Source organism: Polyodon spathula, chromosome 22, assembly GCF_017654505.1.
Source record: "Polyodon spathula isolate WHYD16114869_AA chromosome 22, ASM1765450v1, whole genome shotgun sequence".
Lineage (NCBI taxonomy): Eukaryota > Metazoa > Chordata > Actinopteri > Acipenseriformes > Polyodontidae > Polyodon > Polyodon spathula.
In genome coordinates this window covers 29,632,925-29,652,865 of record NC_054555.1, presented here as the reverse complement: position 1 = coordinate 29,652,865, position 19,941 = coordinate 29,632,925, and the positions used below count along the sequence as shown (strand labels likewise).

Here is a 19,941-nt window from a genome sequence, read left to right as displayed (position 1 = left end):
GGAAGACTTCAATGGTGAGGATGGAGATTTGAATGATCTGCATGGGAGCGGTGTTCTGGTCCAGTGCTCTTTTAACCCTTTCAGTTCTGAATCATATTTGTCGTGCTGAAGAATATAAACTCCTTTATTGAGTATACATGAGAACAGGAGAATATAAACGCCCAGTTTGAGGACCTCTCAGGGTGTTGGCAGGAATTGAAGAAATGAGAGCCATGTTGCTTTGATGGAGGGAGGGAGGGAGGGAGGGAGAGAGGCAGAGCAGGCGGTCAGTCACTCCACCTCAACTGAGAAAGGGATTCTGGCTGCGAGCCACAGGAGATGCATTGAGTTACCTTTTGTCAAAGTGCATTTCCTATGAATTGAAATGTCATTTTCTCTTTGAGCACTGGCCACAATGGACCTGTAACAACTACAATCAACAGCAAACCATTTCCAGCATGGATTTATTAGAAAGGACCCTTGGCAGTAAATGTTGATCTGATGAAGAAAACAATATTCGCAAACCCTTTCCAGTGATTTATTAACATCATGGCATCCATGTATATTGCAGCAGGAAGCCTTTTATTGCTAATCTGATTTTAAATGTTTTCTCTCTTGTATAAATACTGTGCTATAACCAATAGGAGATTGTGCTTTAACTATTTTTGCTCAGTAGATTTTGCACACTAATCATATTTATTTGGTTTGACATCCTTCCCCCAAAAAAGAAACATATCCAAGGTTTACAAACCTCCAACACTGGTATTTGGCTGTGGGATGGTGTATTTCTCTTAAGTGCCACCTTGGCAAAGTATTTTTAAAGGGGCTATTTCAGAACCTTTTGAATCCAGTTCGAATATTCTTAACTACTTCAATCCACTGATCCAACAAGTATTGCATTTTCTCTTCCAGTACAGTGTATTGTATTGGTCTACAGCTTTTCAATGGGTGTTTCTTGTGTTGGGTGTAGAATATGTAATACTGGGGGTGCTCCTTTGCAGTGCAGGACTCTCCTTTCCTGGGCCTGGTTACCCTGTTCCAGCTCCCTCGCGCTCCTCTCTGCACACGTGTGTTTGTAGTGCAGGACTCTCCTTTCCTGGGTCTGGTTACCGTGTTCCAGCCCCCTCGCGCTCCTCTCTGCACACGTGTGTTTGTAGTGCAGGACTCTCCTTTCCTGGGTCTGGTTACCCTGTTCCAGCTCCCTCGCGCTCCTCTCTGCACACGTGTGTTTGTAGTGCAGGACTCTCCTTTCCTGGGTCTGGTTACCCTGTTCCAGCCCCCTCGCGCTCCTCTCTGCACACGTGTGTTTGCAGTGCAGGACTCTCCTTTCCTGGGTCTGGTTACCCTGTTCCAGCCCCCTCGCGCTCCTCTCTGCACACGTGTGTTTGCAGTGCAGGACTCTCCTTTCCTGGGTCTGGTTACCCTGTTCCAGCCCCCTCGTGCTCCTCTCTGCACACGTGTGTTTGTAGTGCAGGACTCTCCTTTCCTGGGTCTGGTTACCCTGTTCCAGCCCCCTCGCGCTCCTCTCTGCACACGTGTGTTTGCAGTGCAGGACTCTCCTTTCCTGGGTCTGGTTACCCTGTTCCAGCCCCCTCGCGCTCCTCTCTGCACACGTGTGTTTGCAGTGCAGGACTCTCCTTTCCTGGGTCTGGTTACCCTGTTCCAGCCCCCTCGCGCTCCTCTCTGCACACGTGTGTTTGCAGTGCAGGACTCTCCTTTCCTGGGTCTGGTTACCCTGTTCCAGCCCCTCGCGCTCCTCTCTGCACACGTGTGTTTGCAGTGCAGGACTCTCCTTTCTTGGGTCTGGTTACCCTGTTCCAGCCCCCTCGCGCTCCTCTCTGCACACGTGTGTTTGCAGTGCAGGACTCTCCTTTCCTGGGTCTGGTTACCCTGTTCCAGCCCCCTCGCGCTCCTCTCTGCACACGTGTGTTTGCAGTGCAGGACTCTCCTTTCCTGGGTCTGGTTACCCTGTTCCAGCCCCCTCGCGCTCCTCTCTGCACACGTGTGTTTGCAGTGCAGGACTCTCCTTTCCTGGGTCTGGTTACCCTGTTCCAGCTCCCTCGCGCTCCTCTCTGCACACGTGTGTTTGTAGTGCAGGACTCTCCTTTCCTGGGTCTGGTTACCCTGTTCCAGCCCCCTCGCGCTCCTCTCTGCACACGTGTGTTTGTAGTGCAGGACTCTCCTTTCTTGGGTCTGGTTACCCTGTTCCAGCCCCCTCGCGCTCCTCTCTGCACACGTGTGTTTGCAGTGCAGGACTCTCCTTTCCTGGGTCTGGTTACCCTGTTCCAGTCCCCTCGCGCTCCTCTCTGCACACGTGTGTTTGCAGTGCAGGACTCTCCTTTCCTGGGTCTGGTTACCCTGTTCCAGCCCCCTCGCGCTCCTCTCTGCACACCTGTGCCCCCCTGACTTCTCGAAAATGACAGCCAAAGCACAGCAGGAGCCAATTAGAGTTGCTAATGCAGGTTGTTAGGAACTGAGCAAGATCATTTAAAATCATTGCACAGGCCCCAGGTGGCTTGTAGGCATTATGGATTTTTTTTAACACTCTGTCTATTTTTAAAGACAAGTCCAATTATCAGTATAGAAATTGTATCACCCAGTCCAATACGAAGCTTCTAACATTTCAGCTGGATACGTGCAGACTTGACTTGATGCCAGCTAATCCGCTAGTTTTCAGTGCTGTTTGATGCTCTTTGAAGGAATTTTACCCCTTATTCCCTGTGCCCTATCCCCAATCCCCTAGTATACACGCAATTCAGTACAAAGCAAACCAGTCTAACAGCACTGGACCTAAATACTGATACCATGCAGGTCATCTAAACAGTGGCCTCTGTGCACCACGATAATTAAAACCAACAGTTCAGAGAGTCGTTGGGGAAGTACAATGGCGTCTTTAGCAAATGCGTGTGTGTCAGTGTGTGGTGTGGGTACAGCTCCAGCAATACTGTTGTTGTTGTTTGATTTGCAGGAAAAGAAAGCGTACAATGTTCTAGGGATACAGGCTGTTCCTGCCTTCGGGTCTGATTCCATGGAGGCCCGCCAGTCGCTGTAAGTTGTGGCTATGAATTATTTTCCGGCTGGGCCTGTCTGTTTTGTGTCTCTGCTGCGCTTCGCTTTGTAATGAAGAAGCAGACAATGAGAAAGTCCTCTCTGGCTCAAGACCAGTGAGCCCTGGTGTTGGTTACACGTACAGCAGCGAGAGATCTGTGCCTCAAAGAATATTGATACAATATTAATGTTAGAATCGTGATTCCCCACTCGAGCCAAGTTCTTCCAAGCTTAGATAAAGCCAAACATCATCTCTGGCTGTCAGACTGGATTGTAGAGCCAGGAGAATGTATTTGAAGCCACTTGATATCATTTGAGTGCAAGGTTATGATTTCTTTAACACGATTTCCAAGTCTCTTTCTGTTTTGGCTTTCTACTCTGGGCTGAGATTTAGTTTTTCAGAATGAGTGGAACTGCTATGCAATGAGCACAGTAATCTGGAGTTAAAATTCTGTCTCAGACCCAGAGAATGAAGGCCGGATCAACGCTGTGTTCTCCGGACAGCATCTTTCTAACATTTTAACATGATTTTATAACACTGCAATTACTGAAATGTCTTCTTAATACTGTGTCTTGACTGGTGTTGACATTTGCAGAGGAAAGTGGAAGCCTGCTTTGTAATTTCCATCTTCACTCCAAGGGGATTGGCATGTTCGCACACAGCACGTTTTTCATGTTTTGCTTACAGTGCCTGTTTATCAAAGATGGCTCATTTCTTCTTTATTTAACCTGACAGTGTATGATAACACAACTCCACCTTGAATAGATTGCTACAGAAATAATAGATAAAGCAGAGAGGAGTTGTATATTCCCTTCTTGGCTAATCTAGTAGTTCATAGTTCTCTTTCATCCTGCTCCACTATAAATTGAACCATAAAATAGGAGCAAAGAGCTGTAAATATTCTGTGCACACGTTTAGCAAACCATCAAATTGCAGACTGGAAATCAAAACCTCTTCAATTTAGCCTACAGCTGTCCATTACATATCATGCATTATTATCTCTATATCTCTATCTCTCCTGTCTTTCTAGCCTATCTATCACTCAATCGATCTAGATATCTATCTATCTTCAGGTGCCTGTGTATCTGTCCATCTATCTTTCTCACTCCTTTTTTTAGATAATATATATACACACACATACATACAATTTTTTGTCCCCAAAATGCTTTCTTAACAACATACCCTCTCTAGCAACAGAGCATTTCATTCTCACCCCGAGCTCCCAGGTATTGGAGTTGCTATAGAATTGTATTTCAATGGGGTAAACGCTTTCTCCTTGGGTTGCATGGATCCCTTTGTGTGACTACAGAACCTTTTCAAAAGAATTTGACAGATTTGATGCATGAGAAAGTCCTTCCCTGAAATTGTAATCTTTTGTTAACATCCAGCTTTGGGAGATTGAGTCTGCTGAGTCACTGATTTCTTTCAATGGAAAGTACCAGGACTGGGGTGAAACTGTGCTCATGAATGTACTACTGCACGGTATTAGAAATCACACCAGAAAGCTAGTGTTTACAACAGATTGCATACTCTGCTAGATCTCCTATTTAAAAACTCCACTATTAGAAGGATCTTTTGATGCGTTAAAGGTGAAATGCAGAGGAGAGGCTGTGAACTAGACACTTGACACAGCATCTATTGATGGAGTGTAATTTCAGAGTGAAGGCTCAGTTGGTGACACAGCAGCAGTTCCAGCTCATGGGAGTGCTGATTTGTGTCCCTCCCTGTCTGCTCATGCATTGTCCAGGATGTGCTTCCTATCCGTCTGTAAGGATTAACCTTGCCCAGGGAAGTCTTTGTGATATTGCGATTGTAACCCCCAAAACCACACCATCAGCTGGCAGAGTCGTGGGTCGTGAGGATTGTGTAGAGTGTCATTTTTTGGTAACGCTCCCTTCTGAAAGTATTCTGTCACAACAGTGCACACAACCTCAGTCTGCTACAGCAATCTTCAGACACCATGATTTATATTGGTACACCATGTCACAGCATACTTCTGTATGGAGTCATTGTCAGTGTGGCGTCTGTGCATGATGAGCAGAAGCCAGTATTGAGTGCTGTTATCATGATTGCTCTATAATTAGCCTTGCTGCTGTACTGTACATACTGGAAGTGTCTGCACCTTGTGTCTGTCATCAGCATCGTGCTGCCTGCTGCTCCGACAGACCTGCTCATACTTCGTGCCTGGGTTTAATGAGCAATAAAGACGAGGCTGCACTGCCTGTTCTGTTTCTGTGTTTAAGGGTGACAGACTTAACACGACAAGGTGCTTTCTGATCTTTCAATGATCGGTACGTCATCCAGCAGCAATGCATCAGTCTGAGTAAACGCTCACCTCTGACTCTGCACGGGCTGATTTGCCTCTGTGCTGCTGCATCGCCAAGACTGTGGGAAGGTGAGGATTAAGACAGCATCTGTTTCCTGCAAGGTGGGCAGGTTGGCTTGATCACTACTGTGACGCTGCGATTGGGCAGTCAAAGTTGACTTTGATTGCTGCATAAGTACTGCTTGAATACAACTCGGCATACTGAGGACGTGTCTTCTTCAGTTTCCAGGAAGCTCATCCTCTTGCATATCCCGTTAAAGGAAATCAAATGGAGATGATTGGCAGCGGAAGGGACCAGACCACACATGTTCAAACAGCAGCTCTGTGGGCATCTTCTTATTGGGGGAGGGGAGGAGGTGACTGGCATGCATTTGTATTTGAAGTCAAGTGGCAATGTTTTTTAAATTGCATGCTGGTGATTATTTTCCACTGCAGCAGTTCTCTGCTGGGCTGCTATCCCTGCAGTGCAGAAAGGTTGTGGATGCATGTTTTCAAACCCCTGATGCAATTCTATGCGTAAGCATTGAAGTGTAAAGTATGCGCTGACTTTGGGGAGCCCCTGCTTGTCTGGATTTTGTACATTCCCTAACCCTATACGGTATTTTTTTAATCCTCTGCTACACGATGATCACTAAAGCGCTGTGGCTTCGCTCACCTTTGATATTCTTCCCAGAAACTCCACCCCTCCCCAATCAGACTGCGTCTGGTCTGACCTTGCTGTAAAAGAACAAAGCCTTCCCCCAAACAGCATACAAATATTTACCAGCCTTGAATAAAAACTTGGGAACTTCACTGATCCAGTGTCCCAGAGCAGGCTGGTCACCGGGGCGTGGTGTGGCATCAGGGATTCGCACCCAGCCTCCGCCCTGTTACACACGCTTGCAGGCTTCAGCAACCCCCCCCCTCCCCCCCCACTTTTTAATCAAGGTCACTGTTGGAACAAAGACCTGGACTGGAATCTACTTGCCCATTTTTTATTTATTTTTGATGCTCCATCCATCCAGTTTGCATTGCTCTCTGGTGAATATCTGCCTTTCCACAACAGTGCAGGGTCTTTGAAGAATGACAGCTGTGTTCCTTGGTGGAAGGTCTCATGGGTCACATGGGTTATGTGTTTTTGTTCTCAGTTGTGTTTAGAAGAGTATTGATTGTGATGGCAGAAGCACAGTCTGACATCTAGTTGACTGATGAGGCTGTTGGTAATCATGTGTTGTGTTCAGTTCTCGAAGCCCTGTGTGGGATAGAGCTGCAGAGTGAATACTCTGTATATGCTGGAGGGAGTGGTCAAGACAAGGGAAGAATTGCTTCATTTTTTGAAGTTTTGTGTACAGCTGCAGAGCCTCCATTCTTCCACTGAATCGCTTGTGGTGTTTTTAGTTCTGGGATTCAGCAATGCACAAAATCAATGAAAGTTCATGTCCCCTTTGGATGGAACTGCATGCATTTCAGTAGCATTTTGTACAGCACAAGCATCACTCTGAGAAATGATTTCTCTTTTGATATTTTCAGCTGCTTTGCCAAGTCGGTCTCCCAGAGTGCATGGCTGAAGTCCGTCGTGTTTAACAGCTGAGAGTCTCAGTCCAGCCCAGCAGAGCTGTCCGGAGAGCCAGGAAACATCAAAGGTAAAGCGTGTTCAACTGTCTTTTTGATCATTTCATGCATTCTCTTGGTAATTACACACATTTTATTTAAAAATGTATTCCTTCAGTAAAAAAAAAAAAAAAAAAAAAAAAAAGCTGCTTTCAGCAAATGCATCGCAATGAATTGCCTCGAGGAGAAATATATATGCCATTAATAATTCAAATAGCTTAAACTCTCTAATGAAAATCCCCCCTAAGATTACATTTCTAATAATGACTTTGTAGGCTTTTGTAAGCTGTGGTAATGAGTTTTGTGCTCTTTGCAGTCTGACCAGAGATCTTTGTTTAGGAGCTATGGGCAGTCTGGCTCAGATGTAATGGTTTGCTGTACAGTAGTTACATTGTGCAGGTAAACGTTCTGCATCGAAACCATGAGAAGACAGGTTTTGAAGTACTTTGGACTAGGTTCACCGAATGGAGTGCAGTCTGTGTCTTCACCTGCAGGCTGCGGTCAGTCTGCGAGTCCAGGAGCTGCTTCGTTGATCGTCCAGATGTCTGGTTTCAACCCTTGTCGGACTGCGAGTCCTTGCTTGGCGACAGTTCTTTATTAATGTGCTCGCTTTGAGCTAAGTACTGGTAGCCTTCATTGTTAACATTGAAAACACAAGCTGGAAACTGCGAGAATGCATTATGGGGGTAAAGAGAAAGAAGGCTCGGGACCCCTCGATAAACATTCACAGCATCGGCTGCAAATGCTTTAATACCTCACTAATCTGGGTTATCTTACACTGTGTAGTGAGGTAACAGTAATGGGCTTTTCAAACCACACTGAGACTGCAGTGGAAGCAGATATACTGCACATCAGTATTTTTTGAAAAAGTACATCTTCAAAGTGGGCATGGATTATCCATCTCCCTTCCCATTGAAATGGGCTGGCAGCGTCTGATGCCATTGAACCTGTTGCGTATGTATTAAAGTGAGCACTGGCTCCAGTGCTAGCAGTGCAGCACCCCCAGTCTACCTGTTAATCATGTAAGCACTGTGCGTGGGGGCTGATTACAGGCGACTGGTTAAGAATCTCAATAATGAGGGGCCGTGAGGAATGCTAATCTCCAATTACAATCTCGTTTTATCAGGATCTGACACAGCCTGTGTGTGAAGAGATCTGAAAGGATTCAGTATTACGTGTTTAAACTAAAAATGCATCTTTTTTTCCCACCAATTTTCTCTTGAGAATCAAAATGTAACGCTCCCTTCAGCACAGACATTAATAGAACAATTTAATTCAGATAATCAGAATATAATGGTCCTGGCTGGACCCTGTTCTTTTTGTTAATGTAATTGTTGGTTTGTTTTCAGTTCTCAGCTGCTGCAGTGCTTGTCAATGGAAGCTCATGAGATGACTTTTTCTTTATAATTGCAATGAGTTTAATCCAGTAGCTCGTTTCCATTTCAATGTTAAAACAGCAAATGCAATTGCTTTGTAATTACAGTTGAGCTCCTGTAAAGTATTAATGATGCATTGCACACTTGAACACAAACAGGTTGCATATGGATTAGTGCCATTCCAATCCGAGTTTGCATCATAGGGATTCAATATGAATGAAAGATTTTACTCTGAAATGTTATTTCATATGTAAAGACACTGCTGTTAATTGCAAACGAACTTGCATGCTTGTTGCCAGACTATCTATTTATCTATCTATCTATCTATCTATCTATCTATATCTATCTATCTATCTATCTATCTATCTATCTATCTATCTATCTATCTAATATATTCTCTGCACTGCTTGTTTTATAGTTGTGGCCAGCCTGCAGTGTTTCAGGTAGTATGGTTGGATGTGATAACATTATGCATGGAAACAGTAATGGTGCACTAATGGTGCTTCCAGATTCCAGGGCTCTGGGTTCTACAGTCTGTTGTGATTGAGAGCTTCTACCATTACTTAGAGTAATTGCTGGAGTTCCTTCACAGCTGAGAAACTGCTGATATGAAACTTGTAAACAGTATGCATCAAACTGACTCCGAGTCGCTGCCCTCCAGTTCGTTTCATTTCTCTTGCTCCATTATCCCATAATGCTTTTTCAAGGTTCTAATTGAAATTCCTAAAGCCGTGGGACTTTTACATAACAAGCAATGTAGCTTTCGCTCTGCCAATTAGAAAAACAAAAACAAAAAGGATGTGTTTTTAGAAGCTGATAAAATGCCCTCAAATGTAAAAGTTTCCATTACAAGGTGTTCATGCATTTACATTGCGCCGTGTGCCGCCCGCCAGTACTGCCTGTTGGGATACCATTGTGCCATACAGTACATTGGATGCTCAGACATCCAGTGTGCTACCCCTTTAAAAACAAACAAATGGAGAAAAACAAGCCACAAGCCAAAATTTGCAGGCTGGTTGGAATTCCTCATTGCATACTGGCATTAAGCTTCTCATCAATGCCAATACATAAACACCACAAGCTGCTTTCTCAATTTACATGGGCAGAGCATGTTCTGTAAATAATAAATTGGTCTCCTAGCACATGCATTGTGCCATGTGCATTGTACCAGATTCTTTTAACTGGTAGTATCTATCACTAATGCTGAGGGAACATGAAGCCAGTCTATGGCTTGGAACTTGGTTTCAGGAGAGGAGGTTTCAGGTCACTGCATGGCACAACAAGGGAGACTTGGGGTTTGATAAAGCAAAGCTGCCTCAAACCATTGTCTCTTCTTGATCTGTTGTACAAGAGCTGGCACCCCTTAATCTTGGGGATGAAAGATGTTGTGCTCCTTGTAGTTCTATATGAGGGAAGTTATCAAACCATCATCTTAGGGGCTTTCCGTCATCTCTGATCAATAGCAAGCAGCTGCTGACTGTTCTCTCTGTCTTGGGGAATGTTTCCTTAGAAGGAATCCCTGGAATTTACTCTGGACTAACTGCGGCTCTATTTTAAGATCCCGTCCACAAGTGGTTACCCCTGGGAACACCGGCTCAACATGCTGCTGATTTTATAGCAGGTACGCATTCTGATGCCTTGTCAGTGTCCTCTGTGTCGATCTGAATTATTCCTGAGGAAGAAAAAAAACCTCATTGTAGTAGTCTGGATTTAAAGGCGCCTGTTAAGAGTCGACCACATTACACTTTAAACAGAAATCATTCTGAAAATATTGTTTATTTTGTCCTGCTGGACTGATTGGGGTTTCTGAATGGAAGTGCATCTGTGCTGCAGGCGTCATTTAATGGTTTATATGAAAGTAGGGCTCCACGTGATGTTGCATGTCTGTCATATAGACACGTGCGAATCTTGCTGTGAAAATCTGTTCTTGCAGATATTTTGGTTAGCTGACAGAGCCTTTTACTGGCATTGACAGTTGGGTTGGGTGTGGTGGGGGGGGGGGTAGATTAAAAAAAAAAAAAAAAGTATACACCAAAGTTCAAGTAAGAGGATTGCTGTCTTCAAAGGACAAAAAAGACTTCAGCCACCAGTTCCGTCAGTGGACAGAAATTAAAAAGGATGTGACAAACTCGTTTTGCTTGGCTGTTCAGCCTAGAATTCACACTCTGCATTGCTGTACTGTATATGCACAAATTGAGTGTGTTACTGTAGCAGAAGAACAGCGACCGCGGGCTATTGGACTGTACAACCTGGGTGTGAACTAGTGAATGCGGGCGCTGTCATCGGTTCCCCTGTCTGTATGACGCATGCCAATCTTATATTCTCACTGTCTAAACTCTGTACACCTGCTTTGTTATTTGCAGCAGAATTGTACATGTCTTCAGTGTTCATACCAGACTTTTCACTCAGTTCTCCTCCAGCTACTTTACTCTGCAGACAATCAATATTCTGTTGTAATTGGTAAGGGGTGCAGTGGATACAGCGTTACTGATGTTGCTGCCCTGACCCTGGGCCGAGGAGGCAGGGGTAGAGTCTCCATTGACTTGCTGTTTCTGCTGTCCCTCTCATTTCTTTTTCTTTCTCCTTCCTCTGTTTTCCAGCTTCCTGGTTCTGCTAGCCTGTGTGCTGTTTCTTGTGTGTCCGTAGCGGGTGATGTCTCTTCTCTAACCTTTCTCCCTCCACTTGCTAATCCTCCTAGGTGTGTATGCCGCTTGCTTTTCTTTTAATGAACGTCTGGTTTCTGCATGACAATCAGCACTTCCCTCTGAGATCCCTGCAGCCTGTAAACTAGGACATGAATAGCTGTGCATCATTAAGAATAACGCCAGTCCGGAGAAGGTCATGGTGTTAAAATGAAAAGGGCAATCGTTTTAGTTTTATTGAATGTAAGCATATACAATCAAACACACTATACTATATGTCAGGATAAAAAAAAAAAAAAAACAGGGAACGAAGGAAGAAATAATAAATCTAGGTTTATTTGAAACTTTTAATTGTTTTTATTTTAATAATGGTTTGCATTATTCAGCACAGACATTGGCTTCGGAATTCCGCATAGCAGCTTTCTTTCCAAACTTTACAGACACATCTGTAGATACATCAAAACGATACAAAGCAGTGCCTTGCAAACCAGGAGAGGATAGTGGGCTGGGGGATTTGAATGAGTGCTCACGTTGCTATTGACCTGTGTTTTCTTTTTTCTGCCTTTTGACCCCTGACCCTGTTTGTTGTACTAATCAGTTAACAGGCACCCAGCTTTCAGGACAGGCATGGATGAGTATGACGTGAGATCAGCCGCTAGCATTCTAGCCTCGGTTAAAGAGCAGGAGGCTCGCTTTGAGCATCTAACCCGGGCCCTCGAGGAGGAGCGGCGCAACGTCAGCCTGCCCTCGGAGCGACTGAGCATGTGCAACGCTGGCAGCAGCAGCCAGCCCCTGGCGTGGCAGCAGATAGTACTGCAGGTAACGGCCTGCCCGTCTGTGTGTGTGTCTCCCCTGTGATCACAATCCGGCCATCTTTACTGTGCGTGGCGCGCCGCGTGTCCGAGCTGCATCTCTTGTGTGTTTGCATCCCTCGTCTGGACCACGTGTGCGTCTCCATTAATCTGTGGCATTGTGTCAGTCGGGGAACCACGACGCTGTTTTACAAAGTAGCACGTTCTTAAACGAGAATGCATTGTCTGCAACGTGCCTGGCAACAATGGACTGTATATCATTGTAGCAGTTTGTGTTTGCAATTCATTTTTGAGATTATCGAAATATGTTTTTTGGCACACTATTGTCAAGAATGTCAATTTGGGATGCATCTTCCAAATGAAATACCTTTACTGTTGTGCAGAACTATTTCAGTGAACAGTATTTCCATATAAAACCCCTTTTTCTCTTCTACTATTCCAATTAAGGGAAACTATGTTTAAAATTCAAAGCCATGCACATACTGTACTGTTCACAGAGTCTGCCTTGCAAACTAATTGTACCATCTCCCCTGAAGGAATCCAGCCAGTGTATTGGATACAGTTCCTAAGCTGCGGGTGATTGCAGTTTGTCGCCTCTATTGACTATTTTTGTAGATAGATTTCCACATGCGTGATTACAGGGACGCTGCTCTACATGACAGAAAATGAATTAGTCTGTGGTGTTAAAAGCCTTGCTGCATTAGTCATTTCCAGCATTGCATGGTGCTGGAAGGCGTGAAGTGCAGCAGTGCGGTACGCTTTACTTACTGTTTGATGTGCCCTGCTTAACTCTCCCAGCAGAAGACTGCAGCCTGCTACACTGCTGTGCATTGTGGCTTGCTGAATTGTCTGTGATTTGCAATGCACTTGGACATGCCTGCAGTCTATGTGAAACGTGCACATTTCTCTTTGAATGATAACCAGCGCTTTTGCACAGCCTCATTGCTGATGAATATAGTTTGGGTTCTTACATTGTGTGTCTAATTACTGTGTATGCACATAGCAGTCACTTAGTAAATACATGTGTACCTACACATCATTGCAATGTTATTATGCATAGTACAATATAGCCCTGAACCTTTTCTGATGCAATTGTGTACCGTGCATCTACTGTCAACATGGCCTAACTGTGAATTCATTGAACTCAATGGGCACTGCACAGAAATGTAAAAAAACAAGCAAGGAATCGGAAGATCTTGAACACATTTCGGGGGTCTGTGAAAATGTTGTTGGTGTTAAAAAGAGAATCTGTGCATGCCTCCTAACAACTGAAATATGGATGTCTGTTTGAACTCTATATATAGTATGGTGGCTTGAAGCATTGTGGAGAATAATTTACTCCAGTAACTGCAATGTACTGCCATGCTTTTCCACTATCCTTTACAGATTTAGTCATGTGTTTCTAACAGTCAGCAAAATGTGTGGGCAGGTTGATTTCATGCAAAGCATGCTAATAAAACCACTTCTGCAGTAAATTTTATTTTCCAGCTTGTAGGGGAACTCTGAATAAATACATGTCATGGTTGTACGTGTCACAGCATGGTTTACATTTGATTTAGTTACAGTGCTGTAAACACATATTTATTTATTTTCTTCTTTTAAAGGAGCTGATCCTGTGTGCTTTATTGTAAAAGTGTAACACCTCAGTGTCCTAGATATTACCTTTCTCCTCCTGTTTAATAATGTGCAGAACCTGTACTGTATTTTGCTTGCTTTCCCTGTAGTATGAGTTGAGATGGCTTAGCCTCTGGACTCGTTCAGCACACACTATAGATTTTAGTAAATGGTAACAGAGGTAGGAAGCACACAGTATAGTCAGGAAAGGTAAGATCCTTTGGCGAAGGACTGTGCTGCTGATTTTGTATTCAGTAAAGTCTCTCTGCTTTCGTTTTGGTAAAATGTATTTTTGTTTTCTTGGTGTAAGTATTCATTTGTCATGACTGTAACCTCATCTATAAACACTGGCTCTCATACCGAGCAGAATCCTGAACAAGGTCTTCCCTTCTCTTCTGCATAGTTATTTGATTTAAATATATATTGAAATTGGAAATGCAGCTTCTAAAGGTTTGTTGGGAGCTACACGTGCCTCGCATGCCTAGAACTGCAGAGCGAGATTCGTTTTCCACTTGATAATTGCTTCACAAGCCCCTCGGCTGTGGAATTGTAACATTCGCTTCTACACTGTTTCTTTCCCGGTGGTTCAAATCTTTGCTTTTGATCTCTGCGAATGGCGTCTCTCATTAAAACCTCTGAATATTAATCCGGAGTCCCTGGAAATCTTTGATTCTTGTTTTAAACTCTTGTTTGACTTGTGCCTGTTCCTCAGATTTATTGCAGTTGTGAAGATGGAGATAGAAATTCGCACCAAGCATCCCTGCAGAAACTCGATTTGCATGGATAAATGAGCTGAAATTTAAGGAAAGCTATTTTATGCCACTGGTATAAGAGTACCCCAATACAGAGTTGGGTTAACCTACCCAGGGCTGCTGTGTTTTCCATCTGGTACCAGTGGCTTCAGGTGGGATTGCTTTGTGTTGCAGACCCTAGAAGGTCTGCTGGTACGCTCTGTACAGTGTAATGCAGAGAGGAGGATGTCTGAGTCAGTAAAAAGAATGAGAGATCTTTACTGCTGTCAAAAGAAAGCGCAAGATTATTTTTATGCTACATACATCTCCTCCATTATTAATAATAATAACAAAAAAACCCACAAGCGCTGTGTAGTACTGCTGCTGTATGTTGAACAATGCGCCTGGCTCAGATGCATGCACTGTATCTTTGACAATGAGCCTGGCTCAGATGCATGCATTGTATGTTTGACAATGCACCTGGCTCAGATGCATGCACTGTATGTTTGACAATGCGTTTGGCTCCGATGCATGCACTGTATGTTTGACAATGTGCCTGGCTCGGATGCATGCACTGTATGTTTGACAATGCGCCTGGCTCTGATGCATGCACTGTATGTTTGACATTGCGTCTGGCTCTGATGCATGCACTGTATGTTTGACAATGCGTCTGGCTCAGATACATGCACTGTATGTTTGACAATGTGTCTGGCTCGGATGCATGCACTGTATGTTTGACAATGCGCCTGGCTCTGATGCATGCACTGTATGTTTGACATTGCGTCTGGCTCTGATGCATGCACTGTATGTTTGACAATGCGTCTGGCTCTGATGCATGCACTGTATGTTTGACAATGCGCCTGGCTCTGATGCATGCACTGTATGTTTGACAATGCGTCTGGCTCCGATGCATGCACTGTATGTTTGACAATGCGTCTGGCTCAGATACATGCACTGCATGTTTGACAATGTGTCTGGCTCGGATACATGCACTGTATGTTTGACAATGCGCCTGGCTCGGATGCATGCACTATATGTTTGACAATGCGCCTGGCTCTGATGCATGTACTGAACACTGCTTGTAATGAAGTCATGGTGTTTTTGGTCCATTCCTGATTGAACTCCCGGGTCCCAGGTGCTGTGCCAGCCTGAGTGTTTCTTCTTTCCCTGCAGTCGCTGCAGTAGGGCGGTGAATGGGCTCTGTGTTTTAGTGTGTGTTAGGGCTCAAGATGAGAGCACTGATGTTGAGCTGAGAGTGCAGAGCTTTCAAGGTCAGGCTCAGCATTCAAACACGAGAGAATGTATTAACAAAAGAACAGTGATGACAGCATCAAGGTTTATCACTGAAGACTAAATGAGCGGTGAGTTTGAGTACCCAGATAAGCTATCGGCAGACGAGACGTCTTCTCTCCAATTACGCAGGACTGGAAGATCGTATTTAGGGTTCTAGCATGACCCCATCAGTGATGAACAGAGTGGATTCCGATACAGATCCAGGAGATACAGCAGTAAGAGTAAACACAAGGAAGTCTCTTCCAGTGTCTGTGTATAGGGGTTATTTGAACCCTTGGGTGGCCTTTCTATTTATTTATTTATTTATTTATTTATTATAAAAAGCCAGGCACTTGTTGCCCATCCCTGTGGGGTTAGAGCAGTCCCCTATGCTGATGTTTAAATGCAGAATCATATCTTTGGTTGTCCTGAAAGCTTGTCCGCCTGTACAGACCTCCTTTTCATTTCCCCCTGGTCTGGCACACACAACACTTATGGGGAGAAACTTGTGATGGCGCTGCTAACAAAGGTACTGGGAACAATGGCAGGCCGTTAAAATGACTACAGGGATATCACACACTGGCTGGCTTTGTGAGACAGCAAGCAAACATCCTAAATCACTTGGCTCACAATCACACAGTTCACTGTTTTCTGCTTGCTGTCTTTAAAAAGATCTTTTGCATCAGGGTGATATATTGCGTGTGAAATAAAATGGCCATTTGATTTTTTTAAACTGTTTCTGTTGCAGATTTGTTTCCTTACCCTTGCGTTTCTTGATTTATAAGAGTTGATGATGTCAACGGTTGGCAGCTCTGTGAATGCAATGTAACAGATTTCTGTGAAGAGAATTTTCATGCAAACGGCACCTGAAAACTTATTGGGCAAGCCTTCTCTCCGACGTTTTTTAAAAAACAAAAAAATGAAAAAAACTGGGTGATTGGTTGATTCCTAGTTCTGTTTCTTTGAACATGAACATTTAGAAGCTCAGAGCTTCAAAGCATTAAGATCTCCTAACCGGAGGCACTATATGGTTGTGCCAGCCCCCACAAGACAGGCTAGAATGGCTGGGATTCTTCCATTGTAGCTACGCGCATTCCTGAAGCTCATTAAGTGTGGAAGGACAGGCACTTCGTCAAGTGCTCTATTTATATTCTGGGAGGTAGCTCCAAACTTTATGTCGCCCTCAAAGAACAGAGATCAGAATCTGAAGGCACTGTGTGTGAAAATAAACTGCTTTTGTAGGTAAGACATGGCCATCCTTCTTTACATATAGAGCTGAGGGAAGATGAAGCGTCATTGTGGCTTGAAACTTGGTTTCAGGAGACTGGGTTTCAGGCCATTGCATGGCACAGAAGGGGAGACTTGGGGTTCGATTCAGCAAAGTTGCCTCATGGCAGGTCTCCTAGAACCAGGTTTCATGCCACTGTCCTTAAAAAGTGGCTTTGTGTACCCTCAGCTTAAGGGAGCATCATTTTTTATTTTTTTTTGTATGGTTTCCAGGAAAACCTGGATTGGAGCCAGGTGATGTGCAACTGGACTAAGTACATTGTAAATACATTTTTAAATAGACATTCTCTGCAGTTTATGATGTAATTTTGGTTTCTAGCTGGTTTTCAGGTTTAAAAACATGTTTGTCGAGTATAAATTCCAAAGCTAAACAATAGCACTACGCTCAGTCTGTTCAGACAGCCTGATTTCACGACAAGAGGATGTTTTAATTCTAGCCGAATCAGCCCAGAGGAAAAATTCACGTTGCCATTTGGAGGTACTGTACAAAGGGGTACATGTGTTTGAAATATGTCATATTTCCTTGCCAGACCTCTGCACTGCATAAAGAATGTGACCCTGTGAACCTGGATATGCATACGTTAGGTGTCTAGCCTAGAAGAATATACAGTATAATTGAACCCATTTGGAAAAGTCATGCCATGCCACACAACAATGACAATCTGTTGCATGTATCCATCCAGTAAGTGTTTTCTTTCTACAGTGGGCTTCCTGAGGTAACCCAAAGGGACTCACTTTTGTGTTGGCAGATTTATCTCATTGACATGCTGCATATATAATCGCTGAAGTGTGAGCTACAAGCATTTGAAAAATAAAATGCCATGTGTGTCTTAAAACTTTAGCTTTAATATTTGTTTACAGGGCTCGCAGGCATTACATTTATTTATTTATTTATTTTAATATGCTTCTGTTTGATTCATGACATGAAATAGTTACTGTAGAATTAGAATGTCGTGCATATCTTTGCATGAATTAAAAATTGATTTTTTTTTTTTTTTTTTCTCTCTCCTAGCTGCTTTGGCAAATTGTACGAGTCCTGTTGGTGTAGATATTGCTGAAGGGGTTCTGTCTCGGCTGTGTTTCGTTTTGCATCGGCTCTTTTCTGCAGGACTGTACAAACGCTTCTGTTTTTTTAATGTGTGTTTTAAAAGTGGAACCCCGCTGCAGTTTGTCAGAAGTCAGGATTTCATCTTTTGTTTTTGCGATCGGTGTAATACAGCAGGATTAGCAAAGTGGTTGCTTCTAACCCTGGGACCTTGCCAGACCAGCGAGGAGCGGGCAAAACAATTCATTTACTTACAGTTGGCATTCTAGTTTAAGAATGGGTTCTTTGGTTGGGCACACAAGTATATAAAACACAGGTCAGTAGATTTAAACAGCCTATTTGGAATTGGTAAATCTGGAAAATCTAGAAGAGAATTCAATGACAAACGTTTCAACTTCAAGTCTTTCTCCAAGACTTCTGTTTTCAATTGCACCAAGCTATACATCTTCAGAATGTTTTTTTCTATGTTTTATTATTATTGTTGTTGTTATTATTTCTCAGCAGATGCTCTTATCCAGGGTGATTTACAATTCACAGTACAGTCATCACATTATATAATATCACATTACAGAATCACAGTATATAATATCACATTACAGAATCACAGTATATAATATCACATTACAGAATCGCAGTATATAATATCGCATTACAGAATCACAGTATATAATATCACATTACGGAATCGCATTATATAATATCACATTACAGAATCGCAGTATATAATATCACATTACAGAATCACATTATATAATATCACATTACAGAATATAATATCACATTACAGAATCATTACAGAATCGCAGTATATAATATCACATTACAGAATCACAGTATATAATATCACATTACAGAATCGCAGTATATAATATCACATTACAGAATCGCAGTATATAATATCACATTACAGAATCGCATTATATAATATCACATTACAGAATCGCAGTAATCACATTACAGAATCATTATATAATATCACATTACAGAATCGCATTATATAATATCACATTACAGAATCGCAGTATATATAATTATCACACATTACAGAATCGCAATAATATCACATTACAGCATTATATAATATCACATTACAGAATCGCATTATATAATATCACATTACAGAATCATTGTATAATATCACATTACAGAATCGCATAATAATCACATTACAGAATTGCATTATATAATATCACATTACAGAATCATTATATAATATCACATTACAGAATCGCATTATATAATATCACATTACAGAATCGCATTATATAATATCACATTACAGAATCGCAGTATATAATATCACATTACAGAATCGCAGTATATAATATCACATTACAGAATCGCATTATATAATATCACATTACAGACATTACAGAATCACATTATATAATATCACATTACAGAATCGCATATATAATAATATCACAGTATATAATATCACATTACAGAATCGCAGTATATAATATCACATTACAGAATCGCAGTATATAATATCACATTACAGAATCGCAGTATATAATATCACATTACAGAATCGCATTATATAATATCACATTACAGAATCGCAGTATATAATTATCGCATTATATAATATCAATAATCGCATTATATAATATCACATTACAGAATCGCATTATATAATATCACATTACAGAATCACATTATATAATATCACATTACAGAATCGCATTATATAATATCACATTACAGAATCGCATTATATAATATCACATTACAGAATCGCATTATATAATATCACATTACAGAATTGCATTATATAATATCACATTACAGAATCGCAGTATATAATATCACATTACAGAATCACATTATATAATATCACATTACAGAATCGCATTATATAATATCACATTACAGAAAATACAGTATATAATATCACATTACAGAATCGCATTATAGCATATCACATACAGAATCGCATTATATAATATCACATTACGGAATCGCATTATATAATATCACATTACAGAATCGCATTATATAATATCACATTACGGAAGCATTATACAAATTCACATTACGGAATCGCATTATATAATATCACATTACCTATCGCAGAATATAATATCACATTACACATCACATTACAGAATCGCATTATATAATATCACATTACAGAATAGCATTATATAATATCACATTACAGAATCATTATATAATATCCACATACAGAGCATTATATTAATATCACATTACA

The 19,941-nt window shown here is 42.2% G+C and overlaps 1 protein-coding gene across 9 annotated transcripts in view; it reads left to right on the top strand.

Moving 5' to 3' along the window:
• LOC121296848 (armadillo repeat protein deleted in velo-cardio-facial syndrome homolog) overlaps positions 1–19,941 on the top strand; it is a 131,511-nt gene that overhangs the window by 39,158 nt on the left and 72,412 nt on the right. For 7 of the 9 annotated variants that reach the window (XM_041222702.1, XM_041222712.1, XM_041222708.1 and 4 more), the window contains exons 2-4: positions 6,864–6,976; positions 10,921–11,018; positions 11,561–11,781. The exons of 1 other annotated variant lie outside the window; for it this stretch is intronic. In XM_041222702.1, the coding sequence (XP_041078636.1) occupies positions 11,590–11,781 (192 nt within the window). In that variant the 5' untranslated portion in view covers positions 6,864–6,976; positions 10,921–11,018; positions 11,561–11,589. The remainder of the gene's footprint in view (positions 1–6,863; positions 6,977–10,920; positions 11,019–11,560; positions 11,782–19,941) is intronic. One more of the 9 variants, XM_041222710.1, reaches the window with a different exon arrangement.